Source organism: Eupeodes corollae, chromosome 3, assembly GCF_945859685.1.
Source record: "Eupeodes corollae chromosome 3, idEupCoro1.1, whole genome shotgun sequence".
Taxonomy (NCBI): Eukaryota; Metazoa; Arthropoda; class Insecta; order Diptera; family Syrphidae; genus Eupeodes; species Eupeodes corollae.
The window spans coordinates 19317968-19336081 of NC_079149.1; the positions used below are offsets into that span (position 1 = coordinate 19317968).

At 33.0% G+C, this 18114-nt stretch overlaps 1 protein-coding gene across 4 annotated transcripts in view; it reads right to left on the bottom strand.

Annotated features, from left to right (window-relative positions):
* LOC129950247 (5'-nucleotidase) overlaps nucleotides 1-18114 on the bottom strand; it is a 69934-nt gene that overhangs the window by 5081 nt on the left and 46739 nt on the right. The window contains exons 1-4 of one of the 4 annotated variants that reach the window (XM_056062119.1): nucleotides 16307-16759; nucleotides 7910-8045; nucleotides 285-705; nucleotides 140-226 (exon numbers count right to left, since the gene is read on the bottom strand). In XM_056062119.1, the coding sequence (XP_055918094.1) occupies nucleotides 140-226; nucleotides 285-705; nucleotides 7910-8045; nucleotides 16307-16341 (679 nt within the window). In that variant the 5' untranslated portion in view covers nucleotides 16342-16759. Of the gene's footprint in view, nucleotides 1-139; nucleotides 227-284; nucleotides 706-7909; nucleotides 8046-16306; nucleotides 16760-18114 lie in introns of those variants that run through there. The other 3 variants (XM_056062120.1, XM_056062122.1, XM_056062121.1) reach the window with 3 other exon arrangements.

Here is an 18114-nt window from a genome sequence, read left to right on the forward strand (position 1 = left end):
TGGGAAATAAAGCTTAAGAGTAAAAAAAAATAGTAAAAGCTATAAAAGGAGGCTTGTACTAATTTTAAATTATTCCACAAATTATGGAGTAAGTTTAAGGTTTAGAAGATTTTTTAACTATAATTCTGTAAAATCTCACCAAAATCATGATTTCCGAAAACAGCGCAGTGTGTATCCACAGCATTCAAGACTGGTACCATTTGTTCACCTTGGGTAAATGTACTGACTGAAAAAAAAAACAAGTTTTAGTACATTTTTAGTGCTGAAATCGATTTCCTACTTACGCATGCTTGGTGAAAAAATATCCCCAGAAAAAAGAATCAAAGGATCCAATTCTTTGAATGACCTGATTGCAGTACAAAATCTTGCTGCTCCTCCAACAGGTTCAACATCCGAGTTCGAATCAACATTATACACATCGTTATAGTGCAAAATGGTCAAGGGTTTCAAATCTTTCATATTGGTATTTCTTGATTTTTCCAATTGGCTTATAATGGAATTATTTCGATAAATTTGCTTCGGCGAATCACACTGAAGTTTATTCGATGATTGATTGCGATTCTGGTTATCGGTGGTGGAGTTTTGGTTAGATTGTTCGTCTTCTTCGACACTGATGCTCGAATCGAGTTCGTGAGATATGAAACTGGGGTGAGTTTGGATTTGTGAAACAGCTCTTTTGCCAGCTTCTCTAACTTCTATAGAAGCCTATTATAATATAATAAGAAGGAATTGTTTTATAAATCTATATGTTTATTTTAATTGGTTAATTCGAAACAAAAAAAAATATACATATATGTATTTATTTATTTTTTTAAAAAGCCACAAAAGCATAAATGAAAAAATCGTTGTTTCAGCTTGAAAAGATGTGATGAAAGGAACTTTTTTCATATATGAGAGAAAAAATTATAAATTGTATGACTTTATGATAGAATAATTTTTATGATTTGTTCAGTGATAAATCAAATGATCGCATGAAGTCTCCATTGAACCAGACATTTATCCATGAGTATAGCAAAAACTTTACATAATTCAAGAAGACTCTAGTAGAACTATAATATTATGTCAAGTTTTTAAAATACGAGTATATTGCTTTAAAAATGCAAAAGTACCTTTAAAGTTAAGTTTAGAGTGACTCAAGGCATAGTTCTTAACAGAAAGTTAAAACAATGCTTGTTTTACAACTTAAACATTTTAATCTTCCTTCCAAATGAGGATTTGAGAGTAGAAGTGATGCAATAAACACTCAAATCTTCAAGCTTTTCATAACTGGACACAACAATGAAAGCTGTACAGTGAGAGGTTTCATTTTTGAGTATTTCTTAAGAAAAATTAATGGTTGCTTATTTTATTTGGAAAGAGGAACTGTATGCATTTTTAAATGATCTATTGGCAGATTTGTGGAGTGGAACCGATAATAAACCTTATTTGTCATGTAGCCCAAAGCAAAAAGTCTAAAGCTATGAAACCACAAGATGACAATAGACAATTGTAATCACCTCTACAAGACATAGCACTTATCGCCGTGGAATAAAAAAAGATTAATGATGGTTTTTCAAATCTATAATCCCTATTTTCAATATTCAGTTTAAATATTTTCATTATTTCATACAATTTTCGAAAACAATGTTTACCTGTCTTACATACATTTTTAAGAATCGCTGGCGTAAACAATATTTAACCTAAAGGTTGTAAAGTAGTTTTTGTTTTTGTGACGAATCCGTGGTAAAGTTTTTAATGTTGAAAAGGAATATTTTTAAAATCTTAGCAAGGAGCTATAATCGAAGTTTGGATTCGAAATCAGCACCTAAAATATTCCTACTCATAAAAAGTATATAAAAATTTAATATAGAGTCAAATAAAGACTTCTAGCTATTGAACCTCCACGGCAAAAATGGGCCTTATCACTTAAAATTATTTTTTATTTTAGGGAATCATTCTGGGGAGAGTTCTTGGGTTATCTGAACCCTAAAAACCCTTTATGACTGAAACACAAACACGCATCAGCTTCGTCTGCGTTATGTTGGGCCTGGTTCGAGGCTGCTTTGAATGACACTTCCAATATGACATTTCTTAAATGGCACTTCTGTCATTAGTAGCTTTCTCAAAATAAAAAAGTAAGAGTTTTGAAATCAAAAAAATTTAATTTATCGCGGAAGTAGCTTACACAGCCTATAATAACCAATGAAAATCCATCGATGGGCAAATGTATTTTGTTTGTTGACTTTTTTACAGCTGTTGAGCTGTCAGACAAGGCAAATGTTCAGATAATTGAACAAGAGATTTCATTTGGAGTCACATTACGTTACATTACGTTCTTTTCCTTACGATGCATTGAATTCCTATGGCTGAATTCGTAACCGTCAGGCGAAGCCGAAGCTGAAGCCTGTTTGTGTTTAACCTTAGACTTTAAGCAAAATACTGTTGAAAATCGTTTGTAGAATACCTTATTCCAAAGATCGGCGACAAACTTAAAAATTTGGGATTTCGTCAAAACTGAGTGCTAAAGCGATTCAGCAATATTCTCAATTCTTTTTGAGCGATGTATACGTTTTCTTGATTCTTTACATATTTAAATTGTCTTAACAGCTTTAATTTTCCATCAATTTCAATATTGCTATACAAGAAGGTAATTCAGGACAACCTTTAGTTTTGTGAACTGTGACAAAATTTTAATCATTATTGTGAATTAAATGTTAACTATTTCAAAGCTTTGTTAAGAATGCATCGTTCCCTTTTCAGCAATGACGTTTTTGCTTATAAAATGTCAAAAGATGTCAGCTTCAAATATGAAAGTTGCAAAAATAGCTTTCTTTTCAAAAGGAGAACTCTTATTGCTATGGCGTTAAGTCTGTTCGCTAAAAACCATAACACCCAAATCTTTAAATGTCATAAAGCCCAAATTCGTCACAAAGACCAAAAAGTAAAAAAAAGCAGCCAAAAAACACCCAAATAATTTTTGAATTAAAGAACGCCCAAATTGCTAGTTGTCATTTTTCCCAAAAGAATTTTTAATTTGAATTTTATGACATAGGAATTGCGCTTTCTGACACTTATTATGGGCATTACGACGGTTATGATTTCTATTGTTTCTTATGTCTTATCACCCAGCGACATCTAACCCAAATCATAAAATGACATAAAGTCCAAATATAGAAACTTCACAAAGTCACAAATAGAATGTCATATCACCCAAATTTAGAAATGTCTTAACGTTCAAAAAATTTCTTGTTTTTTGTTAAATGATGACTTCATAAAAACCCTTTGCTTGGGCTCACTGTAGAGGAGGGTTCCAGTGGGGCACCATGGTTCACAATACATGACCGAATTCAGGGGAGAGCAACCGGGGCAGAAGCCCCCAAGCCTCCACAAACGGGTGCCACACAATAGAGACTTCGGAAAATTTTGAAATGAAATGATAAGAAGCACTTCCAATTTACTACCCATCTTGAGGAGTACCCCAATCGGTTCTATGGGTGATAAGGTACTAACTGAAATATATTGCCGCGGCCATTCATATGACAATGCTGCAAAAATGAGTGGCAAATATAAGGGGATATAAGCTCTTATTTTGGAGAAAAATCATGTATCGGCGTTCGTACGTTGTTATGGGCTTTCTCTGAACTTAGTGGGAAAGGCATCTGCTAACACTAGTCCATCAGCTGTTCAATTCTTTGATTTCGTGCAGAATTCGTAGACGTTTTTCACAGCCAGTACAGAGCGGCACCGAGTTCTGGTTGAGAAATTATCGGAGAAGAAAGCGGCCAGTTTTTAGTCTTGAAAAAGCTCAGTGACACTCGTTGGTCTTGTCGAGCTAAAGCTACGAAAGAATTAGTCAACGGCTATTCGGAAATCGAAGAAGCTTTAACCAGCATATCTTCCAATAAATAGCAAAAAGACATCCTGAGGAATGAAGCAACGCATCTTCTAAAGAAGATGAGTAGTCTCGAAACCACTTTGTTTACAACATTTTGGAACGATATCTTGGAGTGATTCAACGCTGCAAACAAGATGTTGCAAGACCCGAAAATTATTCTTAAATCAGCAATGCGTGCACTAGAATCATTGAAATCGTTCGTGGAATCCAAACGAAATGATTTTGATAAATACGAGGAAGCAGACAAAAAAATATCCCATACTGATGATATGTACAATTACGCACCCACACCAGAACGAGAAATGTGAGGTTTTAATCCGCTCGATTGCGGGATAGCACAAGATGCTAATGTGTCACCCAAGGTATCCACCTTCATCCCAGTAATTGACCAGCTATCCGTTTCTCTTACTGAAAGATTGCATGCCGATGAGGCTGTACGTTCGAGATTTGGATTCCTGAATCACATTGTTAAAAATATATACGCGTGATCCAGAGCCTAATCTTGGTAATGAGTTGGTTCAATTTGTGTCTTTGATTGACTCATACAAAAAGGAAAAGGACTATGGAACAGATCAATCGCCGGACCTATTTTAATACCAAATTCTCGAAAAACAAAATTTCAGAGCTACATTCTCAAACCTCAAAATTGTATTGAGAATGTATTTGGTTTGAATGGTAACAAATTTCACTGGAGAGAGCTCATTATTTATAAAAATAAAAACTATAAAATATAGGCTTCGAACCACGATGGGACAAAACCAACTATCGAAGCTTTCTCTCCTGAGCATTGAAAGCGATTTACTCCGAGAACTGGATTTCGAAATCATCAACTATTTTTTGGCGAAAAAAGCTCGAAAGGTTCCGTTCGTTAACCCTAAAATTTAATGTCAGACAATGCTGGGTGCTCACACTGTGAGCAAGCAAACCATTTATTTCAGGTTTCTGAAAATGAAATAAGGGCAAATATATTTGTTTCGGTTTCTTGACGTTCTGAGTTTTAAGGTTCTGAAATGTTCAAATGTTGAAACACATGACATATTTTGGGCGGTATGTCAATGCGTATTTTGGGTGTTATGATATTTTAAAATTTATTTTGGAAGTTTACAATTGATTTTGAGCTTTGTGAAATTTTGTTGTGACAAAAGTTATCAGGCGATTTTTAAGACCTTGGCCTTATTTTATTGGAAAAAAGGACCAAACGTTTCTTTTTACTTGAAATTTCTTAAAACCCAACAAACCTTTTACGCCCAAAGGTTTAGTAAATTTGCCCAAATCGTACAACAACAAAATTTAAATAAAATTGTCTTGAGTACTTTCGACATTTTTCAATTTAGGCGAAAAAAACCTAACGCCTATTGGAATACCCTTAATAACTTTCTTTCAAACAAAAACAATCAACTTTTATTATTTTATTATTTAATTTTCAATAAACCATTTAAAAAATTACGTCATAGATTGGAAAATACATATATTTTGTATTAAAAGAACAAATAAAGGGTGATTTTTTTGAGGTTAGGGTTTTCATGCATTAGTATTTGACAGATCACGCGGGATTTCAGACATGGTGTCAAAGAGAAAGATGCTCAGTATGCTTTGACATTTCATCATGAATAGACTTACTAACGAGCAACGCTTGCAAATCATTGAATTTTATTACCAAAATCAGTGTTCGGTTCGAAATGTGTTTCGCGCTTTACGTCCGATTTATGGTCTACATAATCGACCAAGTGAGCAAACAATTAATGCGATTGTGACCAAGTTTCGCACTCAGTTTACTTTATTGGACATTAAACCAACCACACGAATGCGTACACTGCGTAAAGAAGAGAATATTGCGTCTGTTTCTGAGAGTGTTGCTGAAGACCGTGAAATGTCGATTCGTCGCCGTTCGCAGCAATTGGGTTTGTGTTATTCGACCACATGGAAGATTTTACGCAAAGATCTTGGTGTAAAACCGTATAAAATACAGCTCGTGCAAGAACTGAAGCCGAACGATCTGCCACAACGTCGAATTTTCAGTGAATGGGCCCTAGAAAAGTTGGCAGAAAATCCGCTTTTTTATCCACAAATTTTGTTCAGCAATGAGGCTAATTTCTGGTTGAATGGCTACGTAAATAAGCGAAATTGCCGCATTTGGAGTGAAGAGCAACCAGAAGCCGTTCAAGAACTGCCCATGCATCCCGAAAAATGCACTGTTTGGTGTGGTTTGTACGCTGTTGGAATCATTGTCCGTATTTTTTCAAAGATGCTGTTGAACGCAACGTTACGGTGAATGGCGATCGCTATCGTTCAATGCTAACAAACTTTTTGTTGCCAAAAATGGAAGAACTGAACTTAGTTGACATGTGGTTTCAACAAGATGGCACTACATGCCACACAGCTCGCTATTCTATGGCCATTTTGAGGGAAAACTTCGGAGAACAATTCATCTCAAGGAATGGACCGGTAAGTTGGCCACCAAGATCATGCGATTTGACGCCTTTAGACTATTTTTTGTGGGGCTACGTCAAGTCTAAAGTCTACACAAATAAGCCAGCAACTATTCCAGCTTTGGAAGACAACATTTCCGAAGAAATTCGGGCTATTCCGACCGAAATGCTCGAAAAAGTTACCCAAAATTGGACTTTCCGAATGGACCACCTAAGATGCAGCGGCGGTCAACATTTAAATGAAATTATCTTCAAAAAGTAAATGTCATGGACCAATCTAACGTTTCAAATAAAGAATCGATGAGATTTTGCAAATTTTATGCGTTTTTTTTAAAAAAAGTTTTCAAGCTCTTAAAAAATCACCGTTTACATACATAAATAAAGCTGTAGACAGTTTTCAATAGATTTCTCACTTAAGTTTAAGAACTTGACTAAATTTAGTTAAAATTTTGTATTGCTTAATCATCATTCATTTAAAAGAAGTAAAAGGAAGTCCTTAAAATAAAAACTGAACTGAAAAGTTCAAGGAACTATTTTTTTTACCATATTCTTCCCTTCAAAAGTTCAAGGAACTATTTTTTTTACCATATTCTTCCCTTAAAATACAAAAAATGTATAAGTAGAATCTTAATTCTGTCAAATTAAGTTTTATGATGACAAATTATGACATCCTTCATAAACAAACAATTGAAATATTTTGAAAAACTATAAAAAATAATGCGAGTAAAAATACTGTCACGCTATAAGGGTCTTTGAACCGATATTCCCATCATCCTTTAGCACATAAAAAGTTGAACAAAAGTTTCATATCCGCAGCTAGCACAAAGCTATATGAATTCTTGTCTAATAATACACTACACGCAAATAAGAACACGGCTCACAGTTGTAAGCCCTGCATTCATGCAAATTAACCAAGTTTTTTAGTTCGTATATAAGTTTAAGGGAACTAGTTAAGGTATGTTTAATAAAAAAGTAACTTTTTTGGGTAACATGAAATACCTCACAACCATTGAATATTTATTTTTGTTTTCAAAACATTTTCAAACGAATTCTTAAGGTTTTTTGATGATCTGTAAAACATTTCAATTAGAACTTATGACGCACAAATAAAAACCAAAAGATGTATAATTATTACGTTAAGAAGAGATATGTGATAAGTGGGAGAGTGCTTAACATTTAAAAATCGTGCTAAATAGGTTTACACATCTATGTATGAACTTGGTTACAAATTATTACCAAACAACACCTTTCATCCAAATATGCCAACATTTATTTTCTGACAATATTTTTGTTTTTAAATAAAAATATGAACAAAAAGTTAAAAAGACAATAGACATCTGTTACAACGATTGAGGAAATTAACAAAAATTGGATAAATATTATAAGAAGTTACAAATTATACAACAAACATAGTTACACAACAATTTAATGATTACTTTTACTTATGACCAAATTTTCATATTAATAAAAATAAGTCCAAATTAAAAACAGTGAAAATGTATGTATAGGTAGGTAGGTAGGTATAGGTACAGTACACAACACATACAACACATAATAATTTAAATTTTTTTGTTTTTAATTTTTGTTAGAAATGCAAGAGAGTGACCTGTTTTAACCATCCAACAACATTTCTAAGACCTTTTGTAACTTCAGTTGCTTCTGTAAGAGCCGATGAGCTATTTTCAACCAAATCTCCCAATTTTGATCGAAGTCCCGATTGTGATGTAATTTCTGCCATTATACTGTATTAATAATTAATAATAATATTAATAAAAATTTTGTTTTGTATATAATTTGGATTTTAACTATATATTACGTATTCTGCAAATTATATTGAAATATGTGTAGGTTTTTATAGTTTCTGATGTTTTAAAGTAGTAAAAGGCATTTAAGACAAGTTGTTTATATAACGAGTATACGAAGAATTGAGATTGTGTTTTTAATCTGATAAATAATATATTTTGAGTGTAATCTTTAATCTGAGGCTTCATACATAATTCTAGAGTATTTTAAATTTAAACAAAAAAAACACTTGAGAAAATTTCTAAGAATTTTTATTTTAATATAAAATAAATTCTTATGGTTAAACTTTCAACTAATACAACTTTTTGAGCAGATAGAATTCCATACAAAAGAACCAAACCAATTAAAATAAAAGAAGAAGTTTGTTTTTAAATGCTTGGTTAGACGTAGAAGTTCTAGAAGTGCGTACCTATATTACTCATACGCCTCGTTAAACTCAGATGAATTTTCTTGGAAGAAAAATTAAGCTCTTCGTTTGTGTTTTGTAAATTTTTGTGAATTTGTGTGGTATTTCCATGAATTACAATCTAAAATTATTTTACTTCAAATGATGTTTTCTTCTTGTCTATTTTTTTTACGTAAGAGTTAAATATATACTCCTTATATACTTAATTTAAATTTGATGATTTTAAAACGTTGCCAATTTAAGACTTAATTCTACTAAAGAAAATACCAAGAAGTAGTCAAGAATTTGTTAAACGAAATGACTATAAGTAGATATAGACAAAAGGTTTAAATGTTCTTAAGAGAAATGAAACAGCTGTGAAAAATCGTTTTCATAAGTAAGCTTTATGTACTCTATAAACGTATGTACATGCATATGTGTACATAAGTTCATGTTAAAAAAAAACATAAGTTAAATTCTAATTTTGAACTCAAACTCTTCAACAATTAAAATAGATTAAAAAATAAATTATGTGTATAAAAAAGTTACACATACGCCCCAGTGTACGGTGGTAATTTACTTCCTTAAGAGCGCTTTTATTGTATACCAGTATAGTTATAATTTTTGCATGTGCAATTTTTAGTTCAATAAATTGTAGCTCATAACCAGCAGCTACCCGACTGAACGGTCAAATCCTGTCTTTGTCCTCCTACGACTCCAAAGGAGTTTTTCTAGGTAAGAACTCGTGCATTGCCTTTTACTTCTGTAGAAAAACTTTAAGTAAAAAGTGGGGCCTCCAATCGAAGATGAGAATGTTTACGTACACAACCGTTAATCGTCATGTTTTTTCCTATGGGTCGATTGTTTGTTGACCTGTGCTTAACAAGAAATACAGTTTCGAGAAACTAAGGAAGGTTCAAAGAATAGCTAGTTTTTTTATAATTAGCGACAAATGAAAGAGCTTTGTATACCTTTAATATGCCAAAGACACAGTGTGAGCATTAGGAAAAGAGGGACGGGTTGGATAGGAGTTGTCGATGTACATTGATTTTGAATTCCTGAACATTGCAATGACAGGGAAAGATAGAGCGTGAGAAGGCATTCCACATTCGCATAGTACGGTTAAAAAATGAATCTCTTCAAGGGTAAACTGATGGGCATTCCTAGAACCGCGGGTATTACGATTAAAATGTTTGAGGGGAGGAATGCAACTTTCTATTTCACTAGAACATAGTCCATTAAAATAACGGTAAAAAAGTGTGAGACAAGAAACTTTTCGTCGATGGTCAAGTGACGTAAACGTGTTGATGATGTTAATGTCGCCAATCATTTTAAAAGCTCTTATTTGAATACTGTCCAAGAGGCTTAAATAAGTTACTGGAGCACCAGCCCAGAGATGAGAGTTATATTCAAGTTTTGGGCATATATAAGTTTCTAATATTGTAGATAGATCAGACGGGGATTAAAATTTCTTGAATCTTCTCAAAAAACATAGACATTTTGCGGTATTTTTGGCGACATCGCGTATGTGATCGCTCCACAAAACGTGGTTGCTGATGCACATTCCGAGGATGTCGAACTTTTAAGTTACGTTGATGCAAGTGCCTCTCATGGATAGTGGCAAAGAGGGTATATCTCAAACAGCATTGGGTTTTCGAAGCAATACATTCCACATGGTTTTTAATTCCCCATTGTACAATGCTGTGTAGGTTGGAATTTAATGAGCTTATCATACTTTGCCCTTGCAGTTCCACATCCGAAGAGGAGGGTTGTGAGTCTGGAAACGAATATGAAAAGCTAAGAGTGCTATCGTCAGCGAAGCAATGTATTGAATTAAAAGACAGCAGACAGGAGATCATTTATAAAAATGAGGAAAAGGGTCGGAGACAAAACGGAGCCCTGTGCACACCAGCATTTATTTACTTCAATCCATCCAGAAGAAATTGAATTGAGCGGTTAGAAAGAAAATTTCTAATCCAAAGAAGAAGAGATTTGTTAATACCAAAATAGCAAGATGCCAGACTTTATCAAATGCCCTTGAAATATCAAGTGCAATAGTCTTACTTTCTCCAAAACGATGTAAAGATTTGTTCCACTGTAATCAGCATTTCCATGACCTTAGAAAGAAAGGGGACGTTAGTTCTATTGGTCGATAATTTGTGGGAGAAGAAGATACAAATGCAACTAACTACTGGGAACGGGCCAGAAGAATAAAATAGATGAAAAGGCTTACGCAGTAGTTTTGCTAGCGTAGAAGAACACCTCTTTAGAATAATAGCGGGATACCATCTGGGCCAGCGGATAAATGATTGTTGAGATATTTAAGAACTATCGCCACAGTTCCAGTAAGAAAAAGATTGGTCCCATAGAATCATTTACACGTTCAAGAACTGGGGAAGCTTTGACACTATCTGGTAAGGTGGAATTTTTGGCAAACTGCCCTGCAAACAAGTAAGTTTTATCAATAGAGCTAACAAAAGAAGTGTCGTTGACAACAAGCGTAGGAACCGAGAAAGACGAAGAATTCCTCATGTTTCTTAAAAATGACCAAAAATTCTTTATGCCATTGCAGTATTTTTTGCCGTTATTTTTGGTCATGCAAATCGAATATGGTTTGCATTGTATTCAATCCTGTAAAAAAAATGCCAAAAATTATATTCAGCACCTCTTACCAGTAGACAAACACATTAAACATTCAGTATCGTGCAGCACGGCTTAAAGAATCAAACTATTGGTTTTCCAGACTTTATGGGCATGGCAACACTAAGCGATATTTTTGCATAAAACACCAACTACTGCATTCAAGCCTTGAACCTCAGTAAATATATTTAAGTTAGGGGTTACGAAAGACCTTTTTATCTTTACTGACAGGTCAAATATAGAGTGTTTAGTTAGGTCGAGAATCTTCTATGAGTCCTTAAATGTCTCTAAGTCTTTTCGGCTACCTTATTGTACCGATGTATCCCAAGCGGAATAGATACCAATTAGAGAAGCATGAAAATACTCAAATTAAACTTAAACAAAAACTGTTATCTGCACTGACAGCCACATGGCTTTTATGGCTATCAATTTGGCCACAACATTCTCTATACTGGCCCAACAATGTCGGAACTTTCTTGCCTCAAAATCAACATCCGTGTCACTCTTTTTTGGGTTCCAGGTCTAAGTGGTCTTAGTGAAAATAAACGTGCTGATAAGTTGACACTGCAAGGTTCAGACCTTTATAGCTTACTTGCGAAAGGATTAATATTCATCATGGAAAGGGCAACATTTTGTGATAGAAAATACCGGACATTGCATGCAAAAAAGCTGGGTATCACTGACAATACTCACTGCCGTAGCTATGGACACCAACATGAAGGGGAAACTGTGATTTATTTTCTTTGTTAATGTTCTGCCCTTACGGGTTCTGAAATGTTAACCTTCGGAAGGGCATTCTTTAAAGATCATGATGAACTTTTCCAAATGAAAATCGAAGAATTGATTTAATTTGCATTCGAGCTCGAGTTTTTAAATAAATATAACATCACGATGGTAGAGAATTCGAAAAAAGTGGGTCCCCCGATTCCACCCTGTTCGTCTAGCTATCTGTACTTACCCCTACAGCCCAGAGCATTAGGTCGATTGACTTCAAATTTGGAAATAAAGGTTTTGAGCCTATTCGCGTATATTTATAAGCACTTCAAACCTGCATGCCAAAAACATTTTTAAAGTAAAATAAAAAAAAGACACTTTAACGATTTTTAAATACAAATTGGCGTTTAAATTTTTGAAAACTAATTTTTTTTGGCAAGAACATTTTTTAATCTTAAAATACAAGAAAAGATTTTAAACAGAGTTTATGTACATACACATCCTTCAGTCAATAACAAGAGTTTCAACGGTAAAACACTTTTCCATCAAAGTTATTTTGGAAACGAAGAACGTTCATACATAAGTATTTAAAATATAAATGACGAAATTAATTCCGAGTTTTTGACAGCAACTTTAAAACCAATTTCATCACAAAATTATTTTGAGTGAAGCTCAATTTTGTATGAGGTTAAAACCTTTTCGTTTTTTAAAGAAAGATTTCATAAAGAAGAAATCGGTAAAAAAATATGTGCAAAATTTCAAAGAGATTGGAAGTCGTTGCTGATGTTGTATGACATGTGCTTTTGAACTGAAAATGAAAATGATGATTTCGACGATATGTGGTTCCAACAAAGTTATGTCAACAAGCCACACAACATGGCCAATTATGACTTTATTGTGTGAGAAGTTTGCTGTCCGCAATTTAAGACTCAATCGGCCTCCAACATTATGCAATTTGTATATAGAACTTCGCAAAAGAGGGGCCCTACTATGTACATATTCTACTTTTGATTCTATTCGAAACTCATTTCCGATTCTATTTTTAAATCGTACTACGTTGAAAGTAGAATCGGACTCCGGTTATAGCAACTTGTTTTCAAAAAAAGTTGTGGTTTGGAACGAGTATCGAGAGTTGTTTGACAGTTTAAAAAATAAAACAAAACAAAAGAAAACATCAAAATTTTGGTCAAGAATAATTGTTATAAAACATGGATACTGGTGGAATTTGGTTTAATTTGCAAGGAAATGAAGAACGGTACGAGCAAATTGAATGCAGAAAAATAAGAGATAGTTACAAAATAATGGAACTGAGCGAAAAAAGGTTTGTGCATATAAATGGTGATTTTTTAGCAATTATCTTTTTAGCAACATTTTTTTTAAACAGCTGGCACACGTTTCGTGTTTTGTTTCAATGTCAAACATCTTCAGGTTGGTCTATAATTCAACCATGAATCTTCTTACAAACGAGTAACGCTTGCAAATTATTGAATTTCATTATCAAAATGCGTGCTCTGTTAAGAAAGTTCATCTCGCGCTTCTTCCATTTTACGGTCAGTTTAATCGACCTACTGAAGCGGCTATTCGTGCTATCGTGATTAAATTACGCACCAAATTTACATTGTTTGACATACCAACACGCTTACGTAGAGTGCCAACAGAAGAAAATATCGCAGCTGTATCAGCCAGTGTTAATGATGACCATCAATTATCGATTCGTCGCCGTTCGCAGCAATGGGGCCTCATTTACTCAACAACGTGGAAAATTTTGCTGAGGGATTTAGGTGTGATGCCTTTCAAAATACAGTGGTCCACTTTCTTACCGAAAAATTGTGTTCAGCGATGAAGCTCATTTTTGGCTCAATGGGTACGTTAATAAGCATAATTGTCGATTTTTAAGTGAATATCAGCCAGAAACATTACAAGAACTGCCAATGTATCCAAAAAAAGTCACAGTTAATGGCGGTTTATGGGTGGTGGCATTATTGGACGGTACTTCTTCCAAGATTATGCGAATCGTAACTTAACTGTGAATGGTGAGCGCTACAGTGAGATGATATACAACTTTTTTTTTGCCAAAATGCAAGAGCTTCATTTGCATGACATGAGGTTTCAACAAGATGGTGCCATATGCCATACAGCACGTGGAACAACGGACTTATTGAGAGGCGTGTTCGGTGAACATTTTAATTTAAGTTCGGGACCGGTCAATTGGCCGCCTAGATCGTGTAATTTAACACCTTTAGACTATATTTTGTGGGGCTATGTTGAAGCTCATTTCCATACAAAAAAACCCGCTTCAATTGACGCATCGGAAGACAACATTGAATCATTGGCAAAATCGGACTTAGCGGATGGACCATTTGAGGCGCAACCAAGGTCAACATTTGCATGAAATAATATTCAAACATTAAGTTATATGGTCCGTGCTATCGATTCAAATAAAGATTTCATGCATTTTCTGAATTTTATGTTTCTTTTGAAAAAATTTCCTATAGATTTCAAAAAATCCCCCTTTATATACGGTCGAATATTTTAACGCATTCTTAATAAAAAATATATACATACTTTTGTTTTAGTTTTGCTAATAGCTACCGTCTTTCTAAAGACGGAATTATGTTCTTACTTAACACCATATCATCCGACATGACTACTCGTAGAAGACAAAATGTTGTTCGGATTATCTTTAAGTTATCAGCAGTATTGAAATTTTTGGCAAGAGGAGGTTGACAAAACCAAATCGGTGGTAACAAGAACGCTGAAATTTCACAGCAGACCATGTCCAGAATACTTGCCAAAGTTTTGACTTCAATCGTAAGTGTCATGTCCCTGCTGATGATGAATTTTGATATGAATGAGGAAGATAAACGAAAATCCAAACGCTATTTTTGGAAAAATCACGAATTCCAGGTGTAATTGGGGTGACAGATGGAACTCATATTTCACATTTTACTTACACCTTAACAAACAAAACTTCGCTCGCAAACACATTTGTTGAAAAGTTATTATTTGCGATTTTTCCTTGTTTTGAATTCTACTTTCGATTTACGTAGTTCCTCGTTTATAAGAATATAGTTGGCACTACTAGAACTATTCGATTCTCGTTGGTTCGAAAGTAATCAAATAGATACAAAGTACTAATTTTTCGAATTCGAGCAATTTCATTGTAGAATCGAATTACTTAGTAGGGCCCCTTATTAAAGACAATAATTTCTTAAACCTTGACACATTAAACCCAAAATTAATCAATTTATGGACGTGATACCGCACAATATTACTTCAAAAGAATGACAAGCTATTAATCTTCTGAAAAACAATGTTTATCAAAAAAGTAAGTTAATTTAGCTTTACTTTTGAAACCGAAGAAAATTACAAAAAAAAAGATGTTTCTTGCAATTTTAAACTAGACTTTTTTTTCTAAATCAGACAACTTAACGCATATCTTTTTCATATTTATGCACTGAAAAGTCTTGAGTATCACTAAATTCGTAGGTATATAAAATAAGCTAATGAACATTTAAAAAACACTCATATTACATTTTTAGATCAAGATTTAGCGTAAAGCAGTTATTGATAACTTGAAGAAAATTGTCAATTGCTTGAATAATATTTATATGATGAGACCACTGACCCTTTCAAGAAATTAACAAGCCTTCCATCCATGAGCATCTTCACGTAAAAAAGTTGGTACCCTCTTCCTATCTTACCACGCATCACACAAATGTTGCGTGTAAGTCTCTAGTAATGGAAATTAATTCTGACATCAAAAATATCTTCTGATAAAGTAAAATATGAAAATAATATACAAACATTGTAGCTAAGTGAACTTCAATAAAACAAAAATAAAAATCAATTTTCGTAAAGACATTTAGTCTCAAACTATGCCTCTGTTATTAAGAAATATTAAATCTTGTCTTTATCTCCCCGTCTGGCAGCAAAAACAAAATCTTATCTTTGAACTGACAACAATATTATTATTCCTCAAATTCCACAGTAAAATTGTTAAATTTTCTTCAAACTCTCAGATTTTGAAAAAATGGAAACAAAAAACAAATAAAATAATACTTCATTGTTTTCTTTGTTTCAAAACATATACATATGTATAATTATGTATTCTGTTTCAAAAATATGTATACCTTTTATTTTTTATACAAAAAGAATCAAAACAAAAATAACCTTGAAAACTTTATAACCTTCAAAAATCTATGCAGCTTTAGTCTTAAGAGTTTTATGTGTCTCTCAATCGTATGTAGCACTTGTCTTAAAAGCCTCAATTTCACATTTTAGCACACAACTTTTTTTTGTTAAAAGTAAACTATTAATCCTTTCTTTATAAATAAAAACCAATAAATAATAAGAAAAAAGGAGGAACTAAAGTATTTATAAGAAGTTCTATTAAGTAATCACTTTCTAATTTTTCCTTATAGAAATTTATCACAAATAAACGTAAATTTAGTTACTCACAATATAAATCTTTGCATATTAATTTTACTACACATTTATGTCGCTATAACAATATATTATAATTATTTTAAATCACGCACTTTAATATTATTATAGCAACAAAAGGAAATGCATCTGGACTACAATTAGTACACTTCATCAGAAAGATACTAATGTTTTGTTTTGTTCAATTTTAATTTATTTGCTATTTCATTTATGAATTTAGAACAAAATAGAATCAAAACTTATCCAAGGTAGACACAGACGCTTTAAAATAAATAAAAACAATAAGGAAAAACACTAAATTAACATTGAAATTTGTAAACAATTAGCAAGTTAGGAAAGATCGCTATACGAGTATTAAACTTAATCAAATGCAACCACTCGAAAACCACTGAGCGTTTGCGTGTAGCAGATTTTCATTTGTTGTTATTTCGTTTTCTGTATACGTATGTATATATTTTTAAATAAAACAAATAACTTTTGCTATAGTTAAATGCGTTTGAGAGTGCAATAGTTTTCTCTTTAATATAGAGTTTTATTTTGTTTAATTAATTATTTTGTATTTTACAATTTTATGCTCATGTTAAACTTTTGTGTTTTTCTTTTGATTAATTTATACCGATTATTCTCTAACGTCCGATTCAAGGCATCAAGGTTCGAGAGTATTTTTTTGAATTCTCAATTTGTTTAAACAAAAAAGAGAATGAGAAGAGTGTTTTGTTGATGTTTTTATATTAAGTTTTATGTATATTGTCTATTTCTAAAATTAAGTTGAAATTAATAAAAATTTTCTTATATTTTGACACAAAAATATTTTGTCCAATATTTATTTTTATTGTTTATTCAAAATTTTTGGCACAATTCTTGACCTCTTTTCAAGCTCATGATCGTGAGTGATGAGTGAATGTAGAGAGGCGCCAAAAATAAAAAAAATATGTAGTCTTTCAGAGACTCTGACTCTGATAACGCAGGAATTAAAATAGACACAATTTGTTGTTTGTAGTTTATTATTGTAACTTATAACTGATTAGCTCTCGTGCTCTTTTGAATTGTTTTGAGTTATTGACAGTATTGAAAGAGAAACAAAAAAGTTTTGACTTAAGTATCAGAAGTAAGGCATTTTAAACATGTAGCTAGAGTATGTGTTGTTCCGGACATTCAAAATCTCTTGATAAACGTTGTAGAATGAAGTTTTCAATATTTCCTTATGGATTTTGTATCGAAACTCATGTTGCTCTAAGAAACTACAGTGCAACACGATTATAAGGAAGTCTGAAAAATCAAAATATTAGTTTCTTATAATATGATTTTATCTTATTTTAAATTTAAATCGATAAAATACTGTACTTATGTGTGGTGTTTGGATTTGTCGACTTCAAATATCGTGACAGGAAACAGCTTATTTTTAACTGATTTGTCGAATTAAAAAAACATCTTACCGATGCATTTGATGTCAAAAAAGGTTTTAGACAAGGCGATGCTCTGTAATGCGACTTCTTCAACATCGTTCTGGAAAGAATTGTGCAAAACTCAACCGTCAACACTAGAGTCACAATCTTCCAAAGGTCCATCCAATTACTCGGATACGCAGATGATATTGACATAATTAGAAGATCAAAACGTGATGTCAGTGGAGCGTTTTTGAGCATTGGGACGGAAGCGAAGAAGATGGGTTTAGTGTTCAATGAAGGCCGACCAAGTATATGCTGTCATCAAAAAAGGACATTGAACAACGACGTCTTGGACAAAACGTCCCATGGACAGCTATAACTTTGAGGTAGTTAAGGACTTTGTCTACCTAGGCACCGCTATTAATGCAGACAACG